Consider the following 23,118-nt stretch of genomic DNA (forward strand, 5'->3'; position numbering starts at 1 on the left):
TGGAGGAGAGGGTGGGATGGATGGAGGAGAGGTGGGTGGGATGGATGGAGGAGAGGGTGGGATTGAGGTTGGAGGAGAGGGTGGGATTGAGGTTGAGGAGAGGGTGGGATGGATGGAGGAGGAGGAGAGGGTGGGATGGATGGAGGAGAGGATGGATGGATGGAGGTTGAGGGAGAGGATGGATGGATGGAGGTTGAGGAGAGGGTGGGATGGAGGTTGAGGAGAGGGTGGGATGGAGGGATGAGGAGAGGGTGGGATGGATGGAGGAGAGGGTGGGATGGATGGAGGAGAGGTGGGTGGGATGGATGGAGGAGAGGGTGGGATTGAGGTTGAGGAGAGGGTGGGATTGAGGTTGAGGAGAGGGTGGGATGGATGGAGGAGGAGGAGAGGGTGGGATGGATGGATGGAGGTTGAGGAGAGGATGGATGGATGGAGGTTGGAGGAGAGGGTGGGATGGAGGTTGAGGAGAGGGTGGGATGGAGGATGAGGAGAGGGTGGGATGGATGGAGGGATGAGGAGAGGGTGGATGGATGGAGGAGAGGGTGGGATGGAGGTTGAGGAGAGGGTGGGATGGAGGAGGAGGAGAGGGTGGGATGGAGGAGGAGGAGAGGGTGGGATGGAGGAGGAGGAGAGGGTGGGATGGAGGAAGAGGAGAGGGTGGGATGGATGGAGGAGAAGAGGGTGGGATGGAGGAGAGGGTGGGATGGAGGAGAGGGTGGGATGGAGGAGGTGGGATGGATGGAGGAGGAGAGGGTGGGATGGATGGAGGAGGAGAGGGTGTGATGGATGGAGGAGGAGAGGGTGGGATGGAGGAGGAGGAGAGGGGTGGGATGGATGGAGGAGGAGAGGGTGGGATGGCTGGAGGAGGAGAGGGTGGGATGGAGGAGGAGGAGAGGGTGGGATGGATGGAGGAGGAGAGGGTGGGATGGATGGATGAGAGAGGGTGGGATGGATGGAGGAGGAGAGGGTGGGATGGAGGTTGAGGAGAGGGTGGGATGGATGAGGAGGAGAGGGTGGGATGGGATGGAGGAGAGGGGGTGGGATGGATGGAGGAGGAGGAGAGGGTGGGATGGATGGAGGAGAGGGTGGGATGGATGGAGGAGAGGGTGGGATGGATGGAGGAGAGGGTGGGATGGATGGAGGAGAGGATGGATGGATGGAGGAGGGTGGGTGGGATGGATGGAGGAGAGGGTGGGATGGATGGAGGAGAGGGTGGGATGGATGGAGGAGAGGGTGGGATGGATGGAGGAGAGGGTGGGATGGATGGAGGAGAGGGTGGGATGGATGGAGGAGAGGGTGGGATGGATGGAGGAGAGGATGGATGGATGGAGGAGGGGTGGGTGGGATGGATGGAGGAGAGGGTGGGATTGAGGTTGAGGAGAGGGTGGGATTGAGGTTGAGGAGAGGGTGGGATGGATGGAGGAGGAGGAGAGGGTGGGATGGATGGAGGAGAGGATGGATGGATGGAGGTTGAGGGAGAGGGTGGGATGGAGGAGGAGGAGAGGGTGGGATGGAGGAGGAGGAGAGGGTGGGATGGATGGAGGAGAGGGTGGGATGGATGGAGGAGAGGGTGGGATGGATGGAGGAGAGGTGGGTGGGATGGATGGAGGAGAGGGTGGGATGGATGGAGGAGAGGGTGGGATGGATGGAGGAGAGGTGGGTGGGATGGATGGAGGAGAGGGTGGGATTGAGGTTGAGGAGAGGGTGGGATTGAGGTTGAGGAGAGGGTGGGATGGATGGAGGAGGAGGAGAGGGTGGGATGGATGGAGGAGAGGATGGATGGATGGAGGTTGAGGAGAGGATGGATGGATGGAGGTTGAGGAGAGGGTGGGATGGAGGTTGAGGAGAGGGTGGGATGGAGGATGAGGAGAGGGTGGGATGGATGGAGGAGAGGGTGGGATGGATGGAGGAGAGGTGGGTGGGATGGATGGAGGAGAGGGTGGGATTGAGGTTGAGGAGAGGGTGGGATTGAGGTTGAGGAGAGGGTGGGATGGATGGAGGAGGAGGAGAGGGTGGGATGGATGGATGGAGGTTGAGGAGAGGATGGATGGATGGAGGTTGAGGAGAGGGTGGGATGGAGGTAGAGGAGAGGGTGGGATGGAGGATGAGGAGAGGGTGGGATGGATGGAGGATGAGGAGAGGGTGGATGGATGGAGGAGAGGGTGGGATGGAGGTTGAGGAGAGGGTGGGATGGAGGAGGAGGAGAGGGTGGGATGGAGGAGGAGGAGAGGGTGGGATGGAGGAAGAGGAGAGGGTGGGATGGATGGAGGAGGAGAGGGTGGGATGGAGGAGAAGAGGGTGGGATGGAGGAGAGGGTGGGATGGAGGAGAGGGTGGGATGGAGGAGGAGGAGGAGAGGGTGGGATGGAGGAGGAGAGGGTGGGATGGATGGAGGAGGAGAGGGTGGGATGGATGGAGGAGGAGAGGGTGTGATGGATGGAGGAGGAGAGGGTGGGATGGAGGTTGAGGGAGAGGGTGGGATGGAGGAGGAGGAGAGGGTGGGATGGATGGAGGAGGAGAGGGTGGGATGGCTGGAGGAGGGAGAGGGTGGGATGGAGGAGGAGGAGAGGGTGGGATGGATGGAGGAGGAGAGGGTGGGATGGATGGATGAGGAGAGGGTGGGATGGATGGAGGAGGAGAGGGTGGGATGGATGAGGAGGAGAGGGTGGGATGGGATGGAGGAGAGGGTGGGATGGGATGGAGGAGAGGGTGGGATGGATGGAGGAGGAGGGAGAGGGTGGGATGGATGGAGGAGAGGTGGGATGGATGGAGGAGAGGGTGGGATGGATAGGAGGAGAGGGTGGGATGGATGGAGGAGAGGATGGATGGATGGAGGAGGGGTGGGTGGGATGGATGGAGGAGAGGGTGGGATGGATGGAGGAGAGGGTGGGATGGATGGAGGAGAGGGTGGGATGGATGGAGGGAGAGGGTGGGATGGATGGAGGAGAGGGTGGGATGGATGGAGGAGAGGATGGATGGATGGAGGAGGGGTGGGTGGGATGGATGGAGGAGAGGGTGGGATTGAGGTTGAGGAGAGGGTGGGATTGAGGTTGAGGAGAGGGTGGGATGGATGGAGGAGGAGGAGAGGGTGGGATGGATGGAGGAGAGGATGGATGGATGGAGGTTGAGGAGAGGGTGGGATGGAGGAGGAGGAGAGGGTGGGATGGAGGAGGAGGAGAGGGTGGGATGGATGGAGGAGGAGAGGGTGGGATGGATGGAGGAGGAGAGGGTGGGATGGATGGAGGAGGAGAGGGTGGGATGGATGGAGGAGGAGAGGGTGGGATGGAGGAGGAGGAGAGGGTGGGATGGAGGAGGAGGAGAGGGTGGGATGGAGGAGGAGAGGGTGGGATGGATGGAGGAGGAGAGGGTGGGATGGATGGAGGAGGAGAGGGTGGGATGGAGGAGGAGAGGGTGTGATGGATGGAGGAGGAGAGGGTGTGATGGATGGAGGAGGAGAGGGTGGGATGGAGGTTGAGGAGAGGGTGGGATGGATGGAGGAGGAGAGGGTGGGATGGATGGAGGAGGAGAGGGTGGGATGGATGGAGGAGGAGAGGGTGGGATGGAGGAGGAGGAGAGGGTGGGATGGAGGTTGAGGAGAGGGTGGGATGGATGGAGGAGAGGGTGGGTTGGATGGAGGAGGAGAGGGTGGGATGGATGGAGGAGGAGAGGGTGGGATGGATGGAGGAGGAGAGGGTGGGACTAAGGAGGACAAGATGGAGGAGAGGGTGGGACTAAGGAGGACAAGATGGAGGTGAAGGGGGAAATGAGGGTTAGGGTGGAGGGGTCATGGTCTTTCATCTCTAATCCTATAAGGAGGCTTCTGGGGAAAGAGTCTGAACATAACAGTTGGCTTTATGTAACACTTTTCCAGACGCTCAAAGCACTTTACCATGGTTGTGGATGAGGTGAATTATCACTTTAATATTTCCCATGATTCCCCTGACAGGAAGCCCTGCGGCTCCAACAGGAAATGAGGAAAAAGAAGCAGGAAATCCTGAGAAGCACATCGAGACTCAGAAGGTGAGTTTATTTTCCCCATAGAGAATGATAGAGGTTTCTAGTGGCCAAAAGTCTGTTTAAGTGTGGGCAGCGCCGTGAAGGGCTTCCACCGTGCTTCTGCCATTTTAAAGTAGTCAACGGGTTGTGGATTCCTATGGGTTGTAGCCCTGCCCACGCTGGCACAGACACTGGGAATGGCACAGATATAAAGATGAGTCCTCCATCTATCTCTATGGTTTTTCCTCACCATGGCTCAAATCATCTGTCCTCGATTCCCATCTCCTCGATTCCCATCTCCTCGATTCCCATCTCCTTGATTCCCAACTCCTTGATTCCCAACTCCTCGATTCCTATCTCCTTTCCTTCTCCAAACCCATTGGAGGAGAAGGTCTGAGGAGAGGAGATGAGGTGGCATGAGAAGTAATCCTGAAAATGTATCCCCCCTGGCCCCTGAAAAGGTTGCTGGTGTCACCGTTCTGTCTACTCTCCATGTTCCAGCTGTTGATCTGTAAGCTGGAGAAGAACAAGGCCATGAAGCCAGAGGACAAGGCAGTGATTATGACAACGCTGGGGACCCTCACCAAGAGTATTACCAAACTACAGCAGGAGATCAAAGGGATCTCTAACCCTTCAGCACTACGGGGCCACCCAAGAGCAAGACTCAGGTACGCTCACCACTATAACCCGATCGTCGTGACTTATTCAAACGGTAACGTGTCATTTAGCCAAAAAACTAAACCAGCTTTCTGAAGAGGCAGCAATGGCAGGGGGGTGGGGGGGTGGGAGGGGAGGGGTGGGGGGAAGCCCCTGTCTTGAGTGTGTCAGGGCTCGACATACAGGAGAGGTTTTGGACACCGTCCGGTCCAGTCCCATCATCCCCATCAGTGGCCCACTTGGGCCAGTGTACAAAATAAATATTGTAATAATGCTATTTTTAATGTGGGCTATATAATTGATTAATAAACCTAGGCAATATAATTGATTTAAAAAACTGATTGATTCCTGAAGCTGTTCGTTATGTCGATTTATTTATCACACGTGTGCTGCACACATCCTATAGATAACCTGTCAGGCAGAGAGAGGGTGCAGCTGTTTTACGGTGCTGTACACATCCTATAGATAACCTGTCAGGCAGAGAGAGGGTGCAGCTGTTTACGAGTGCTGTACACACATCCTATAGATAACCTGTCAGGCAGAGAGAGGGTGCAGCTGTTTACGGTGCTGTACACATATCCTATAGATAACCTGTCAGGCAGAGAGAGGGTGCAGCTGTTTACGGTGCTGTACACACATCCTATAGATAACCTGTCAGGCAGAGAGAGGGTGCAGCTGTTTACGGTGCTGTACACATATCCTATAGATAACCTGTCAGGCAGAGAGAGGGTGCAGCTGTTTACGGTGCTGTACACACATCCTATAGATAACCTGTCAGGCAGAGAGAGGGTGCAGCTGTTTACGGTGCTGTACACATATCCTATAGAGAACCTGTCAGGCAGAGAGAGAGAGGGTGCAGCTGTTTACGGTGCTGTACACACATCCTATAGATAACCTGTCAGGCAGAGAGAGGGTGCAGCTGTTTACGGTGCTGTACACACATCCTATAGATAACCTGTCAGGCAGAGAGAGAGAGGGTGCAGCTGTTTGCGGTGCTGTACACACATCCTATAGATAACCTGTCAGGCAGAGAGAGGGTGCAGCTGTTTACGGTGCTGTACACATATCCTATAGAGAACCTGTCAGGCAGAGAGAGAGAGGGTGCAGCTGTTTACGGTGCTGTACACACATATCCTATAGATAACCTGTCAGGGAGAGAGAGGGTGCAGCTGTTTACGGTGCTGTACACATATCCTATAGATAACCTGTCAGGCAGAGAGAGGGTGCAGCTGTTTACGGTGCTGTACACACATATCCTATAGATAACCTGTCAGGCAGAGAGAGGGTGCAGCTGTTTTACGGTGCTGTACACACATCCTATAGATAACCTGTCAGGCAGAGAGAGGGTGCAGCTGTTTACTGGTGCTGTACACACATATCCTATAGATAACCTGTCAGGCAGAGAGAGGGTGCAGCTGTTTACTGGTGCTGTACACACATATCCTATAGATAACCTGTCAGGCAGAGAGAGGGTGCAGCTGTTTTACGGTGCTGTACACACATATCCTATAGATAACCTGTCAGGCAGAGAGAGGGTGCAGCTGTTTACTGGTGCTGTACACACATATCCTATAGATAACCTGTCAGGCAGAGAGAGGGTGCAGCTGTTTACTGGTGCTGTACACACATATCCTATAGATAACCTGTCAGGCAGAGAGAGGGTGCAGCTGTTTTACGGTGCTGTACACACATATCCTATAGATAACCTGTCAGGCAGAGAGAGGGTGCAGCTGTTTTACGGTGCTGTACACATATCCTATAGATAACCTGTCAGGCAGAGAGAGGGTGCAGCTGTTTTACGGTGCTGTACACACACATCCTATAGATAACCTGTCAGGCAGAGAGAGGGTGCAGCTGTTTTACGGTGCTGTACACATCCTATAGATAACCTGTCAGGCAGAGAGAGGGTGCAGCTGTTTACGGTGCTGAACACACACATCCTATATATAACCTGTCAGGCAGAGAGAGGGTGCAGCTGTTTTACGGTGCTGCACACACATCCTATAGATAACCTGTCAGGCAGAGAGAGGGTGCAGCTGTTTACGGTGCTGCACACACATCCTATAGATAACCTGTCAGGCAGAGAGAGGGTGCAGCTGTTTTACGGTGCTGCACACACATCCTATAGATAACCTGTCAGGCAGAGAGAGGGTGCAGCTGTTTACGGTGCTGTACACACACATCCTATAGATAACCTGTCAGGGAGAGAGAGAGAGGGTGCAGCTGTTTACGGTGCTGTACACACATCCTATAGATAACCTGTCAGGCAGAGAGAGGGTGCAGCTGTTTACGGTGCTGTACACATATCCTATAGAGAACCTGTCAGGCAGAGAGAGAGAGGGTGCAGCTGTTTACGGTGCTGTACACACATCCTATAGATAACCTGTCAGGCAGAGAGAGGGTGCAGCTGTTTACGGTGCTGTACACACATCCTATAGAGAACCTGTCAGGCAGAGAGAGAGAGGGTGCAGCTGTTTACGGTGCTGTACACACATCCTATAGATAACCTGTCAGGCAGAGAGAGGGTGCAGCTGTTTACGGTGCTGTACACATATCCTATAGAGAACCTGTCAGGCAGAGAGAGAGAGGGTGCAGCTGTTTACGGTGCTGTACACACATATCCTATAGATAACCTGTCAGGGAGAGAGAGGGTGCAGCTGTTTACGGTGCTGTACACATATCCTATAGATAACCTGTCAGGCAGAGAGAGGGTGCAGCTGTTTACGGTGCTGTACACACATATCCTATAGATAACCTGTCAGGCAGAGAGAGGGTGCAGCTGTTTTACGGTGCTGTACACACATCCTATAGATAACCTGTCAGGCAGAGAGAGGGTGCAGCTGTTTACTGGTGCTGTACACACATATCCTATAGATAACCTGTCAGGCAGAGAGAGGGTGCAGCTGTTTACTGGTGCTGTACACACATATCCTATAGATAACCTGTCAGGCAGAGAGAGGGTGCAGCTGTTTTACGGTGCTGTACACACATATCCTATAGATAACCTGTCAGGCAGAGAGAGGGTGCAGCTGTTTACTGGTGCTGTACACACATATCCTATAGATAACCTGTCAGGCAGAGAGGGTGCAGCTGTTTCACTGGTGCTGTACACACATATCCTATAGATAACCTGTCAGGCAGAGAGAGGGTGCAGCTGTTTACGGTGCTGTACACATATCCTATAGATAACCTGTCAGGCAGAGAGAGGGTGCAGCTGTTTACGGTGCTGTACACACATATCCTATAGATAACCTGTCAGGCAGAGAGAGGGTGCAGCTGTTTACGGTGCTGTACACACATCCTATAGATAACCTGTCAGCCAGAGAGAGGGTGCAGCTGTTTACGGTGCTGTACACATATCCTATAGATAACCTGTCAGGCAGAGAGAGGGTGCAGCTGTTTTACGGTGCTGTACACATATCCTATAGATAACCTGTCAGGCAGAGAGAGGGTGCAGCTGTTTACGGTGCTGTACACACATATCCTATAGATAACCTGTCAGGCAGAGAGAGGGTGCAGCTGTTTACGGTGCTGTACACACATCCTATAGATAACCTGTCAGCCAGAGAGAGGGTGCAGCTGTTTACGGTGCTGTACACATATCCTATAGATAACCTGTCAGGCAGAGAGAGGGTGCAGCTGTTTACGGTGCTGTACACATATCCTATAGATAACCTGTCAGGCAGAGAGAGAGAGGGTGCAGCTGTTTACGGTGCTGTACACATATCCTATAGATAACCTGTCAGGCAGAGAGAGAGAGGGTGCAGCTCTCAAACAGCTGCTTGTTACGTGGAGCGAAGTGGTGGCAGGGGAAGATGTTCCAAGGTCTGGTTTCTACCAGTAAATGCCAAGGCGAGAATGGGAAGGGCAAACCAGCTATTTAAAAAGTTCAACGTCTTGGTTGAATATTTGCGTTGCGCAATTCGGTCATCATGGAATAACCTAGCTTGAAAATCTGGACATTTCCTCTAGACTCTTTTGGTCCTTTTTAAAAGTCATTAGAAGTTGTGGTAGCACATTTTAGAAGTTCCAATATAATTATTCCGTCATTTCTTATCTGATCAGTTTTTAATGAGTGATTTGTTTCCCGCCGTTTAAATTTAATGTTGTTGCTCCAGTCCGTTGCGCTTGTTGCAGTTAAACCATGTGCTGTTCTTATGAGCAGGACAACGTCCAATCTTTTTGCTTCAACTCGGTTTTCCATACAAAGCGTTCCGTTACGAAGGGAACGTCGTTTTTTTGGGTGGCTTTCTCGTTTTTAAAACATGACCCCCCCCTCCAATAACTCTTCAACATCACAAATGGCGAGACTGACTATCTACCCCACAGACAGACTGCATCAGGGTAGGCTACTCTGGATCATGATTCTAAATCATTTATCATTTTAATTTTAATTTATTTTTTTCTTCTAAATAATCTACATTTCTCAGATTTTTCCCAGCCCTAAAAAATTGTGTCCTGATGTGGTTTAAGCGTTGTTGTGGACGTAGAACATCCAATGTTGTAGTTTTTCTGTTAAGTGATTTTTGAGAGCAAAAAAAAAAAAAAAAAAAAAAAAATCAGTTCTCCCCTTTTGTTTAACGTGGCGTCTCTTTTGGTATCAAGTATTGGTTCATTTAGTTCTGCCTTCTAGGGGATTTAGCAGAGAACAACACATGGCAGTTTGAAATCTGCAGTGAATCCATTTGGTCTCTTTTTCTTTGCTGTTGCAGTAAATCTATTCAAATAAATGTAAGAACACAAAGGGCATGTTCATTTAAAAGATGGCTAGTCATTATTAGCCTGGTTCTGTATGAACCCTACACACACACACACACACACACACACACACACACGCCACGTGTGTGGCTCAATTGGTAGAGCATGGCGGTTGCAACGCCAGGGTTGTGGGTTCGATTCCCACGGGGGAACCAGTACAAAAATGTATGCGCTCACTTCTGGAAGTCTCTGGATAAGCGCGTCCTGCTAAATGACGTAAACGTAACAAGCTAACAGAAAATATGCCAAGCAGTTTGGAGGAAAGAGGAGTGTGAAATGTTTTCTCCTGTCTCTCTGTCTCTCTGTCTGTCTGTCTGTCTCTCTGTCTCTCTCTCTCTCTGTCTGTCTGTCTGTCTGTCTGTCTGTCTGTCTGTCTGTCTGTCTGTAGGCTCAGAAGGAGTTGCTGGACACAGAACTGGACCTATATAAGAAGATCCAGTCAGGAGAAGATGCTGTTCAACTGAAGATCAGATACACACAACTACAGTTAGAGGTAGCGTTCAACTGAAGATCAGATAGACAGTTACATCTATCTGATGAACTAGCATTCACCTTCAATCACTTAAATGTTCAATGTGTACCAATTAATATCTGTCTCTGTTCAGCCACTTGGGGGTGCTCACACACTGCGTTTTCTTCTTCATGGCTCTGTTGCATCTTATAGCTTGCATTGTGTGTGTTGAGGTAACATTTGAGCATCCTGTGGCTGTCCCCCCCCCCCTCTCCTCTCCAGGCAGCTAAGAGGGGGATCCTGGCTCCAGGGCGGGGCAGAGGTGCCCATGCTAGAGGCCGTGGGTCCCTGAGGAGCAGGGGTAGGGGTAGGGGGTGCCGGGGTAGGGGTCTCCCTGCCCACTCCACGGTAGACCACAGACCCAGAGCCCTGGAGATCTCTGGCTTTACAGACGCTGACCTCCAGGACCTGCTGCCACACTTCGCTGTAAGTTGGACTTCTTCAACTCGTTTTTTAATGAACCCTGTCTGGTTTAAACTAGTTTTAATGAACCCCTGTCTGGTTTAAACTAGTTTTAATGTACCCCTGTCTGGTTTAAACTAGTTTTAATGAACCCCTGTCTGGTTTAAACTAGTTTTAATGAACCCCTGTCTGGTTTAAACTAGTTTTAATGAACCCCTGTCTGGTTTAAACTAGTTTTAATGAACCCCTGTCTGGTTTAAACTAGTTTTAATGAGCCCTGTCTGGTTTAAACTAGTTTTAATGAGCCCCTGTCTGGTTTAAACTAGTTTTAATGAGCCCCTGTCTGGTTTAAACTAGTTTTAATGAACCCCTGTCTGGTTTAAACTAGTTTTAATGAACCCGGTCTGGTTTAAACTAGTTTTAATGAGCCCCTGTCTGGTTTAAACTAGTTTTAATGAGCCCTGTCTGGTTTAAACTAGTTTTAATGAGCCCTGTCTGGTTTAAGCTAGTTTTAATGAGCCCCTGTCTGGTTTAAACTAGTTTTAATGAGCCCCTGTCTGGTTTAAACTAGTTTTAATGAGCCCTGTCTGGTTTAAACTAGTTTTAATGAGCCCTGTCTGGTTTAAACTAGTTTTAATGAGCCCCTGTCTGGTTTAAACTAGTTTTAATGAACCCCTGTCTGGTTTAAACTAGTTTTAATGAACCCGGTCTGGTTTAAACTAGTTTTAATGAGCCCTGTCTGGTTTAAACTAGTTTTAATGAGCCCTGTCTGGTTTAAACTAGTTTTAATGAGCCCTGTCTGGTTTAAGCTAGTTTTAATGAGCCCCTGTCTGGTTTAAACTAGTTTTAATGAGCCCCTGTCTGGTTTAAACTAGTTTTAATGAGCCCTGTCTGGTTTATATGAATTTCATTTGGAATGTTTGTTGGAGAAAATAGCTGTTCAATTTCTTGAAATTGTTGAAAACCAAATGGTTGTCAGTAGTGCTCTGATTATCGGTTTGCTTGGGTGAATGAATGAGTTCAGACTCCTGGACTAAGAGACCATCTTTCATCTTGTTGTTCTCCTTTCTGCAGCAATTTGGAGAGTTGGAGGACTGTCAGATAGACGATACTTCCTTTCTGGCTGTTATCACCTACAGGAGCAGACCAGAGGCTGAACAGGTAAAGGGTTAAACACCGTCTTTCAACCTAATGATACACCGCTGGACATTGAACCCAGTGATACCCCGCTGGACATTGAACCCAGTGATACACCACTGGACATTGAACCCAGTGATACACCATTGAACCCAGTGATACACCGCTGGACATTGAACCCAGTGATACACCATTGAACCCAGTGATACACCACTGGACATTGAACCCAGTGATACACCATTGAACCCAGTGATACCCCGCTGGACATTGAACCCAGTGATACACCATTGAACCCAGTGATACACCATTGAACCCAGTGATACACCATTGAACCCAGTGATACACCATTGAACCCAGTGATACACCATTGAACCCAGTGATACACCACTGGACATTGAACCCAGTGATACACCGCTGGACATTGAACCCAGTGATACACCATTGAACCCAGTGATACACCATTGAACCCAGTGATACACCATTGAACCCAGTGATACACCGCTGGACATTGAACCCAGTGATACACCACTGGACATTGAACCCAGTGATACACCACTGGACATTGAACCCAGTGATACACCACTGGACATTGAACCCAGTGATACACCGCTGGACATTGAACCCAGTGATACACCATTGAACCCAGTGATACACCATTGAACCCAGTGATACACCATTGAACCCAGTGATACACCACTGGACATTGAACCCAGTGATACACCATTGAACCCAGTGATACACCATTGAACCCAGTGATACACCATTGAACCCAGTGATACACCACTGGACATTGAACCCAGTGATACACCATTGAACCCAGTGATACACCATTGAACCCAGTGATACACCATTGAACCCAGTCATCCTTTACCTTGTCCTCACGTCTTCCTCACTCTTTCTCTCCCTTCCTCTCCTCTCCTACTTGTCTGCTGTGTTCCCTCTCTCTCTCTCTCTCTCCATCCTCCTTCCTTTCCTCCGTCCCGCAGGGCGGCGGTGCACGGTGTTCGTCTGAACAGCAGCGAAGTTGCGCTCTGTCCTGGCACAAGCCTGCCGTCTCCCCTGACCTCCCAGGAGCCTGACGAGCAGGAGGCAGATCGTGACGAGGTGAAGGGGGTGTTGTTTTGACAGTTACGGAGCAATGGATGTTAATGCTAATGGTTGTAGAAGTGTTTGGAGAATGAGTGTGTTGGGCACAGCGATTCACAGGTAAGGCTTTCTCAAAGGCCACACTCATCCAATGAAAAAATGAGACAATGGGAGGCAGAAATGTAAGGTGGTTTGTTTCTCTATTAGCTTGATGCCTCACTAAATGATTCTGCTGCTCTGTCGTTCACTACGTACTTTAGTCTGAGACTGCCGTCGTCCAAGTCCTTTTGTGGTGACGAGGCGCGCAGGGAGAAGTTGTTCAAGACCTAAGTCATCAGCGGATTTGGATCATCTCTAACCGATCAGAGTATCAAAGCCAATAAAAACATGTCAAATCGCTTTACCAACGTGTGTGTTCTGGCTCTGGTCCAACCCATCGGTTTCTGGAACGGTCAGACGGTCCCGAATGTTGGCATTCGTTGAAGGGGTACTCAGATCCAGACTCATTGAGGAGGAAGAGGGCGGCAGGTAGCGTAGAGGTTAAGAGCGTTTGCTGGTTCAAATCCCTGAGCCGACTAGGTGAAAAATCTGCCGGCGTGCTCCTTGAGCAAGGCACTTAACCCTAATTGTTCCTGTAAGTCGCTCTGGATAAGAGCATCTGCTAAAATGACTAAAATGTAATGAAACTAACATCCGTGGGCGTAGCGTTGGCCAGATCAATGAGTTTGGATAGCCAGGGAATATCTTTCTACCTTTTTCATTCATTATGAAAGTGTTTGTCTCACCCTGTCTTGTCCCTTTGTAGTTCCAGGAAGAGTCGCTGATTGATGATGCGTTGCTACAGGCGCAGCGATGAGGAGGATGATGACAACGAGCCCCGCCTCTGGCGCAGATGAAGACGGCCCTGATTGGACGAACGCTAACGCAACTTTTATTGCTTTGCAGTTTCTGATTGGCTGTCTGTTTTTGAAACTTCTAGGTGCATTTCACTATGGTTAGAACCCAAACAGCTAATTCATTCTGTTGTACTGATTCAATAGATCACTAGACAAAGTACTGTTGGAGGTTCATGGAAATACTGTTTTTTTTTTCTTCCTGCTTTTCATTTGTACAAATAGTTTGATAACATTTAAGATGGTACAGTTTATTTTTGCTTATTGGGTAGAAATGATCTGATACCAGATGACTTTAGAAAAATGGCATTGACCGATCAGATCAAATGATGCCATAAGAGCATTGTGTTGAACGCTGTGCAATGTTTAAAAGTGAGAACCGCAGAAGGGCGAAGTTACTAAATGATGTGTTGACTGTGTGATATTAAGGTTGCTTCTTGTGTAAATATTTTATGTCTGGATTTTAATGATTTGTATGACAGCTTTGCTTCTCGATTCTTCCTTGGATTTATTTTTGAAATGTCAAAAAAAAAATAAAGACTAGAAATGGTCCCCCCCAAAAACAATCAGCTGCAAAAAAACAAACAGAAAAAAAACATTGGAGAATCCTGCAGCTGTGATGGCATTGATGAAATAAACAAAACCAGCTGGAAAAAAAACATCCCCACAAAAAAGCTGACAAAATAAAGACCATTAAAAAATAAACGTTTTCACAAAAAGAGCAAATTTCCATATGGTTTTCCATTTTCCATAAAAAATGGTAAAGAGATGAAAACAATTTTCCATGTCCACACTTGGTGAGGCTCGGTGTCAGTAAGATGGTATCTCTTGGTATGGTGTCTCGTGAACGGTAAGTTCTGTTTATCTCTTGGTATGGTATCTCAGTAACGGTAAGTTCTGTTTATCTCTTGGTATGGTATCTCGGTAACGGTAAGTTCTGTTTATCTCTTGGTATGGTATCTCGGTAACGGTACGTTCTGTTTATCTCTTGGTATGGGTATCTCGTAACGGTAAGTTCTGTTTATCAACAGGACATATTGTCTCTTAGACCTGGGACCAGAGGACAACAGGACATATTGTCTCTTAGACCTGGGACCAGAGGACAACAGGACATAATGTCTCTTAGACCTGGGACCAGAGGACAACAGGACATATTGCCTCTTAGATCTGGGACCAGAGGACAACAGGACATAATGTCTCTTAGACCTGGGACCAGAGGACAACAGGACATAATGTATCTTAGATCTGGGACCAGAGGACAACCTGACCTGATAGACACTTCCTCTTCTGATCAACAATACATTTTGGATTTTACTTTTGAAATGTTCATGCCATGATTTGTAATAATGGTGATCATTTGTAATAAATGATGTGTGTGTGTATAATACATGTTTCCTATGTCTTGGTCTCTTCTCTGAGTAATGATAACATTTCAATGGATGTCTGTATTGGAGGTCCTGTGGCAGTTATAATGTGTCTATAACGTGTTGTTTAGCCTGTACCTCTACCTGTCCTGCTGTGAAGAACTTATAACGTGTTGTTTAGCCTGTACCTCTACCTGTCCTGCTGTGAAGGACTTATAACGTGTTGTTTAGCCTGTACCTCTACCTGTCCTGCTGTGAAGGACTTATAACGTGTTGTTTAGCCTGTACCTCTACCTGTCCTGCTGTGAAGGACTTATAACGTGTTGTTTAGCCTGTACTCTACCTGTCCTGCTGTGAAGGACTTATAACGTGTTGTTTAGCCTGTACCTCTACCTGTCCTGCTGTGAAGGACTTATAACGTGTTGTTTAGCCTGTACCTCTACCTGTCCTGCTGTGAAGGACTTATAACGTGTTGTTTAGCCTGTACCTCTACCTGTCCTGCTGTAGAAGGACTTATAACGTGTTGTTTAGCCTGTACCTGTCCTGCTGTGAAGGACTTATAACGTGTTGTTTAGCCTGTACCTCTACCTGTCCTGCAGTGAAGGACTTATAACGTGTTGTTTAGCCTGTACCTCTACCTGTCCTGCTGTGAAGGACTTATAACGTGTTGTTTAGCCTGTACCTGTCCTGCTGTGAAGGACTTATAACGTGTTGTTTAGCCTGTACCTCTACCTGTCCTGCAGTGAAGGACTTATAACGTGTTGTTTAGCCTGTACCTCCACCTGTCCTGCTGTGAAGGACTTATAACGTGTTGTTTAGCCTGTACCTCTACCTGTCCTGCTGTGAAGGACTTATAACGTGTTGTTTAGCCTGTACCTCTACCTGTCCTGCTGTGAAGGACTTATAACGTGTTGTTTAGCCTGTACCTGTCCTGCTGTGAAGAACTTATAACATGTTGTTTAGCCTGTACCTCTACCTGTCCTGCTGTGAAGGACTTATAATGTGTTGTTTAGCCTGTACCTGTCCTGCTGTGAAGGACTTATAACGTGTTGTTTAGCCTGTACCTCTACCTGTCCTGCTGTGAAGGACTTATAACGTGTTGTTCAGCCTGTACCTCTACCTGTCCTGCTGTGAAGGACTTATAACGTGTTGTTTAGCCTGTACCTCTACCTGTCCTGCTGTGAAGGACTTATAACGTGTTGTTCAGCCTGTACCTCTACCTGTCCTGCTGTGAAGGACTTATAACGTGTTGTTTAGCCTGTACCTCTACTGCTGTGAAGGACTTATAACGTGTTGTTTAGCCTGTACCTCTACCTGTCCTGCTGTGAAGGACTTATAACGTGTTGTTTAGCCTGTACCTGTCCTGCTGTGAAGGACTTATAACGTGTTGTTTAGCCTGTACCTCCACCTGTCCTGCTGTGAAGGACTTATAACGTGTTGTTTAGCCCGTACTCTACCTGTCCTGCTGTGAAGGACTTATAACGTGTTGTTTAGCCTGTACCTCTACCTGTCCTGCTGTGAAGGACTTATAACGTGTTGTTTAGCCTGTACCTCTACCTGTCCTGCTGTGAAGGACTTATAACGTGTTGTTTAGCCTGTACCTCTACCTGTCCTGCTGTGAAGGACTTATAACGTGTTGTTTAGCCTGTACCTGTCCTGCTGTGAAGGACTTATAACGTGTTGTTTAGCCTGTACCTCTACCTGTCCTGCTGTGAAGGACTTATAACGTGTTGTTTAGCCTGTACCTGTCCTGCTGTGAAGGACTTATAACGTGTTGTTTAGCCTGTACCTCTACCTGTCCTGCTGTGAAGGACTTATAACGTGTTGTTCAGCCTGTACCTGTCCTGCTGTGAAGGACTTATAACGTGTTGTTTAGCCTGTACCCTGTCCTGCTGTGAAGGACTTATAACGTGTTGTTTAGCCTGTACCTCTACCTGTCCTGCTGTGAAGGACTTATAACGTGTTGTTCAGCCTGTACCTGTCCTGCTGTGAAGGACTTATAACGTGTTGTTTAGCCTGTACCTCTACCTGTCCTACTGTGAAGGACTTATAACGTGTTGTTTAGCCTGTACCTCTACCTGTCCTGCTGTGAAGGACTTATAACGTGTTGTTCAGCCTGTACCTCTACCTGTCCTGCTGTGAAGGACTTATAACGTGTTGTTTAGCCTGTACCTCTACCTGTCCTGCTGTGAAGGACTTATAACGTGTTGTTTAGCCTGTACCTCTACCTGTCCTGCTGTGAAGGACTTATAACGTGTTGTTTAGCCTGTACCTGTCCTGCTGTGAAGGACTTATAACGTGTTGTTTAGCCTGTACCTCTACCTGTCCTGCTGTGAAGGACTTATAACGTGTTGTTTAGCCTGTACCTCCACCACCTGTCCTGCTGTGAAGGACTTATAACGTGTTGTTTAGCCTGTACCTCTACCTGTCCTGCTGTGAAGGACTTATAACGTGTTGTTTAGCCTCTACCTGTCCTGCTGTGAAGGACTTATAACGTGTTGTTTAGCCTGTACCTCTACCTGTCCTGCTGTGAAGGACTTATAACGTGTTGTTTAGCCTGTACCTCTACCTGTCCTGCTGTGAAGGACTTATAACGTGTTGTTTAGCCTGTACCTGTCCTGCTGTGAAGGACTTATAACGTGTTGTTTAGCCTGTACCTGTCCTGCTGTGAAGGACTTATAACGTGTTGTTCAGCCTGTACACCTGAAGTGCCTTCAGAAAGTATTCATACCCCTTGACTTATTCCACATTTTGTTATAGCCTGATATCAGAATTGATTAAATAAATAAAAAATCTCACCCATCTGCACATAATATCCCATAATGAAAAAGTGAAAAATATGTTTTTAGATTTTTGAAAAAACATGTATTGAAAATGAAATACAGAAATATCTAATTTACGTAAGTATTTACACCCCTTGAGTCAATACATGTTAGAATCGCCTTTGGCAGCGATTTAAAGCTGTGAGTCTTTCTGGGTAAGTCTCTAAGAGCTTTACACACCTGGATTTTATTCTTTTCAAAATTCTTCAAGATCTATCAAATTGGTTGTTGATCGTTGCTAGACAAACTTTTTCAGGTCTTGCCTTAATAGATTTTCAAGTAGATTTAGGTCAACTGCAACTCGGCCAATCTGGAACATTCATTGTCGTCTTGGTAAGCAACTCCAGTGTCGATTTGGCCTTGTGTTTTAGGTTATTGTCCTGCTGAAAGGTTACAGGCATATCCATAACATGGGGCGGCAGGTAGCTTAGTGGTTAAGAGCGTTGTGCCAGTAACCGAAAGGTCGCTGGTTCTAATCCCCGAGCCGACTAGGTGAAAAATCTGTCGATGTGCCCTTGAGCAAGGCACTTAACCCTAATTGCTCATGTAAGTCGCTCTGGATAAGAGCGTCTGCTAAATGATTAAAATGTAAAATGTAATGCAGCCAACACTATGCTTGAAAACATGAAGAGTGGTACTCCGTGATGCGTTGTATTGGATTTGCCCCAAACATAACACTTTTTATTCAGGACAAAAAGTTTATTTCTTTGCCACATTTGTAGCAGTATTAAGTATGTAAGCAGTGTGTTTGTTGCATGTTTTGGAATATTTTTATTCTGTAAAGGTTTCCTTCTTTTCATATTTACATTTAAGTCATTTAGCAGACGCTCTAATCCAGAGCGGTTTACAAATTGGTGCATTCAATTTAGGATAGCCAGTGGGACAACCACATCTTGATCACAGTAAGTACACTTCTTCAAACAAGCAGCTGTGAGCAAAGTCAGTGCAATCAGGGACAACTACATCTCGATCACAACAAGTACATTTCTTTAAACAAGTCAGTGCTAGCAGGTGAAATGTCAGGTGTTAGTTTACACAAAAGACAGTGGTAGTAAAGGGGGGGTAGAAGGATTACTATTATACTATTCCAGGTATTCCTTAAAGAGGTAGGGTTTCAAGTGTCTCCGGAAGGTGGTCAGTGACTCCGCTGTCCTGGTCGTGAGGGGAGTTTGTTCCACCATTGGGGTGCCAGAGCAGCGAATAGCTTTGACTGGGCTGAGCGGGAACTGTGCATCCGTAGAGGTAGGGGGGGCTAGCAGGCCAGAGGTGGATGAACGTAGTGCCTCGTTTGGGTGTAGGGTCTGATCAGAGCCTGAAGGTAAGGAGGTGCCGTTCCCCTCACAGCTCCGTAGGCAAGCACCATGGTTTTGTAGGTAGTAGATGCGAGCTTCAACTGGAAGCCAGTGGAGTGTCCAGAGGAGCGGGGTGACGTGAGAGAACTTGGGAAGGTTGAACACCAGACGGGCTGCGGCATTCTGGATGAGTTGTAGGGGTTTAATGGCACAGGCAGGGAGCCCAGCCAACAGCGAGTTGCAGTAATCCAGACGGGAGATGACAAGTGCCTGGATTAGGACCTGTGCCGCTTTCTGTGTAAGGTAGGGTCGTACTCTGCGAATGTTGTAGAGCATGAACCTGCAGTGAGCAGCGCCGGAGATGCCCAACTCGGAGAGGGTGGAGAGGAGGATCTGATGGTCCACAGTATCAAAGGCAGCAGACCGGTCTAGAAGGACAAGAGCAGAGGAGAGAGAGTTAGCTTTAGCAGTGCAGAGAGCCTCCATGACACAGAGAAGAGCAGTCTCAGTTGAATGACCGGTCTTGAAACCTGACTGGTTAGGATAAAGTAGGTCATTCTGACATTTCGGTTAGTAATGTGGAGTAACTACAATGTTGATCCATCCTCAGTTTTCTCCTATCACAACCATTAAACTCTGTTTTAAAGTCACCATTGGCTACATGGTGAAATCCCTGAGCGGTTTCCCTTCCTCTCCGGCAACTGAGTTTGGAAGGACGCCTGTATCTAGTGACTGGGTTTATTGGTACACCATCCAAAGTATAATGAATAACTTCACCATGCTCAAAGGGATATTCAATGTCAGATTTTTTCTACCAATAGGTGCCCTTCTTTGTGAGGCATTGGACAACCTCCCTGGTCTTTGTGGTTGAATCTGTGTTTGAAATTCACTGCTGGACTGAGGGACCTTGCAGATATTGGTATGTGGGGTACAGTGACGAGGTAGTCATTCAAAAAATCATGTTAAACACTATTATTGCACATAGAGTGAGTCCATGCAACTTATGTGACTTGATAAGCACATTTTTACTCCTGAACTTATTTAGACTTGCTATATTATAACAAATTGGTTGAATACTTATTGACTCAAGACATTTCAGCTTATAATTTTGTATTACATTTGTAAAAATTAATATATTTTTTTTAAATCCACTTTGACATTAAAGGGTATTGTCTGTAGGCCAGTAACAAAAACATCTCAATTCAACCCATTTTTAGTACTTTCTGAAGGCGCTGTACCTGTCCTGCCGTGAAGGACTTATAACAGGGGTTGCTTGGCCTGAACATCTACCTGTCCTGCTGTTAAGGAGAGTCCCACCTGTCTGCTCCTAGCAGCCTCTGTCCCATCTCATTTGCATAAGAGCGGACAAATAACCCAATCAGGGAGCAGTGGCCGTCTGATGTTGCCTCTCCTCTCCGGTGCCTGTCATGGTCGCACGGGGTAATGATGAGAAATGAGATTTGCTCATGCACCTATTTTCTGTTACCGTTTATCAGGTAGCCCTTTCTCTCGCTCTCTCTCGCTCTCTGTAGATTGCATTGTAACACCCGTCTATCTCCCAGCGTGGGACCCTTAAACAGGCCCCCTCCCTCGCCATGTTCCACCTCCCTCTGAACCCTCATTTACCCCCTAACGCTTTGCTAACACACACGCACACGCACACACACACACACACACACGCACACACACACACACACACACACACACACACACACACACACACACACACACACACACACACACACACAGGCCTCAGCCCAGTTCCCTCAGTCTAACATTCCAATCCTGTAGGGTTCTAAACATTCCAGTCCTGTAGGGTTCTAAACGTTCCAGTCCTGTAGGGTTCTAAACGTTCCAATCCTGTAGGGTTCTAAACATTCCAGTCCTGTAGGGTTCTAAACGTTCCAGTCCTGTAGGGTTCTAAACGTTCCAGTCCTGTAGGGTTCTAAACATTCCAGTCCTGTAGGGTTCTAAACATTCCAGTCCTGTAGGGTTCTAAACATTCCAGTCCTGTAGGGTTCTAAACATTCCAGTCCTGTAGGGTTCTAAACATTCCAGTCCTGTAGGGTTCTAAATGTTCCAGTCCTGTAGGGTTCTAAACATTCCAGTCCTGTAGGGTTCTAAATGTTCCAGTCCTGTAGGGTTCTAAACGTTCCAGTCCTGTAGGGTTCTAAACATTCCAGTCCTGTAGGGTTCTAAATGTTCCAGTCCTGTAGGTTTATAAACATGTAAATGTCCTCCATTGATCAGCCCTACAGCAGAGAATGGCTACTGTTACCATGGAGGAGCAGCCTCATTGGCCTACTGTTACCATGGAGGAGCAGCCTCATTGGCCTACTGTTACCATGGAGGAGCAGCCTCATTGGCCTACTGTTACTATGGAGGAGCAGCCTCATTGGCCTACTGTTACCATGGAGGAGCAGCCTCATTGGCCTACTGTTACCATGGAGGAGCAGCCTCATTGGCCACTGTTACTATGGAGGAGCAGCCTCATTGGCCTACTGTTACTATGGAGGAGCAGCCTCATTGGCCTACTGTTACCATGGAGGAGCAGCCTCATTGGCCACTGTTACTATGGAGGAGCAGCCTCATTGGCCTACTGTTACTATGGAGGAGCAGCCTCATTGGCCTACTGTTACCATGGAGGAGCAGCCATAGTCAAATCAGGCATCACACTTTACACTGGGCTATAGAGTCACATCAGACATCACACTTTACACTGGGCTATAGAGTCACATCAGACATCACACTTTACACTGGGCCGTAGAGTCACATCAGACATCACACTTTACACTGGGCTATAGAGTCACATCAGACATCACACTTTACACTGGGCCGTAGAGTCACATCAGACATCACACTTTACACTGGGCTATAGAGTCACATCAGACATCACACTTTACACTGGGCTATAGAGTCACATCAGACATCACACTTTACACTGGGCTATAGAGTCACATCAGACATCACACTTTACACTGGGCCATAGAGTCACATCAGACATCACACTTTACACTGGGCCGTAGAGTCACATCAGACTTTACACTGGGCCATAGAGTCACATCAGACATCACACTTTACACTGGGCTATAGAGTCACATCAGACATCACACTTTACACTGGGCCATAGAGTCACATCAGACATCACACTTTACACTGGGCCGTAGAGTCACATCAGACTTTACACTGGGCCATAGAGTCACATCAGACATCACACTTTACACTGGGCTATAGAGTCACATCAGGCATCACACTTTACACTGGGCCGTAGAGTCACATCAGACTTTACACTGGGCCATAGAGTCACATCAGACATCACACTTTACACTGGGCTATAGAGTCACATCAGGCATCACACTTTACACTGGGCCGTAGAGTCACATCAGACTTTACACTGGGCCATAGAGTCACATCAGACTTTACACTGGGCCATAGAGTCACATCAGACATCACACTTTACACTGGGCTATAGAGTCACATCAGGCATCACACTTTACACTGGGCCGTAGAGTCACATCAGACATCACACTTTACACTGGGCCGTAGAGTCACATCAGACATCACACTTTACACTGGGCTATAGAGTCACATCAGACATCACACTTTCCACTGGGCCATAGAGTCACATCAGGCATCACACTTTACACTGGGCCATAGAGTCACATCAGACTTTACACTGGGCCGTAGAGTCACATCAGACATCACACTTTACACTGGGCCGTAGAGTCACATCAGACATCACACTTTCCAATGTATTTATTCAGTCATTGGAATAGCAGCATCACTGGCCTACATTTCACAAGACTGGAATATTTTTTTTGCACATCAATTAATGAATTGCATCCTGTTGTTTTGTAGAAAGAGGAAGTGAAAACGACATAAAGAATGTCTCTGCCACTGATGTCATGAGGAAGGAGAGGACAGTGTGATGTGGGGTAGGGGAGACACAGACTGCCTCATTCTCTAACCTCCTGCCAGTTGTTAGAAAAGCAAAGCTGTTAATATTTTATGTGATCACGGTCCTCCATAAGCAAATTTCAGGAGGCCCCAGCAAGTTGAGCCAAAACATGATTAATTTAGTGTTTATACTCCGACATCCTTTAACAAGCCAACCCCCTCAAGCCACACACACACACACACACACACACACACACACACACACACACACACACACACAGCCTCGGCCCCGCAGCAGAGCAGA

The 23,118-nt window shown here is 48.0% G+C and overlaps 1 protein-coding gene across 1 annotated transcript in view; it reads left to right on the forward strand.

Annotated features, from left to right (window-relative positions):
* LOC121558794 (RNA-binding protein 26) overlaps nt 1-13,402 on the forward strand; it is a gene marked incomplete at its 5' end in the record, with an annotated part of 40,322 nt that extends 26,920 nt beyond the window's left edge. Inside the window, 9 exon segments of the mRNA XM_045217574.1 lie at nt 3,946-3,991; nt 3,994-4,019; nt 4,497-4,638; nt 4,641-4,663; nt 9,799-9,903; nt 10,144-10,347; nt 11,398-11,484; nt 12,448-12,564; nt 13,352-13,402. Of these exon segments, the coding sequence (XP_045073509.1) occupies nt 3,946-3,991; nt 3,994-4,019; nt 4,497-4,638; nt 4,641-4,663; nt 9,799-9,903; nt 10,144-10,347; nt 11,398-11,484; nt 12,448-12,564; nt 13,352-13,402 (801 nt within the window).
* Between the last annotated feature and the right edge of the window lie 9,716 nt (nt 13,403-23,118).

Source organism: Coregonus clupeaformis, unplaced genomic scaffold (assembly GCF_020615455.1).
Source record: "Coregonus clupeaformis isolate EN_2021a unplaced genomic scaffold, ASM2061545v1 scaf1127, whole genome shotgun sequence".
Lineage (NCBI taxonomy): Eukaryota > Metazoa > Chordata > Actinopteri > Salmoniformes > Salmonidae > Coregonus > Coregonus clupeaformis.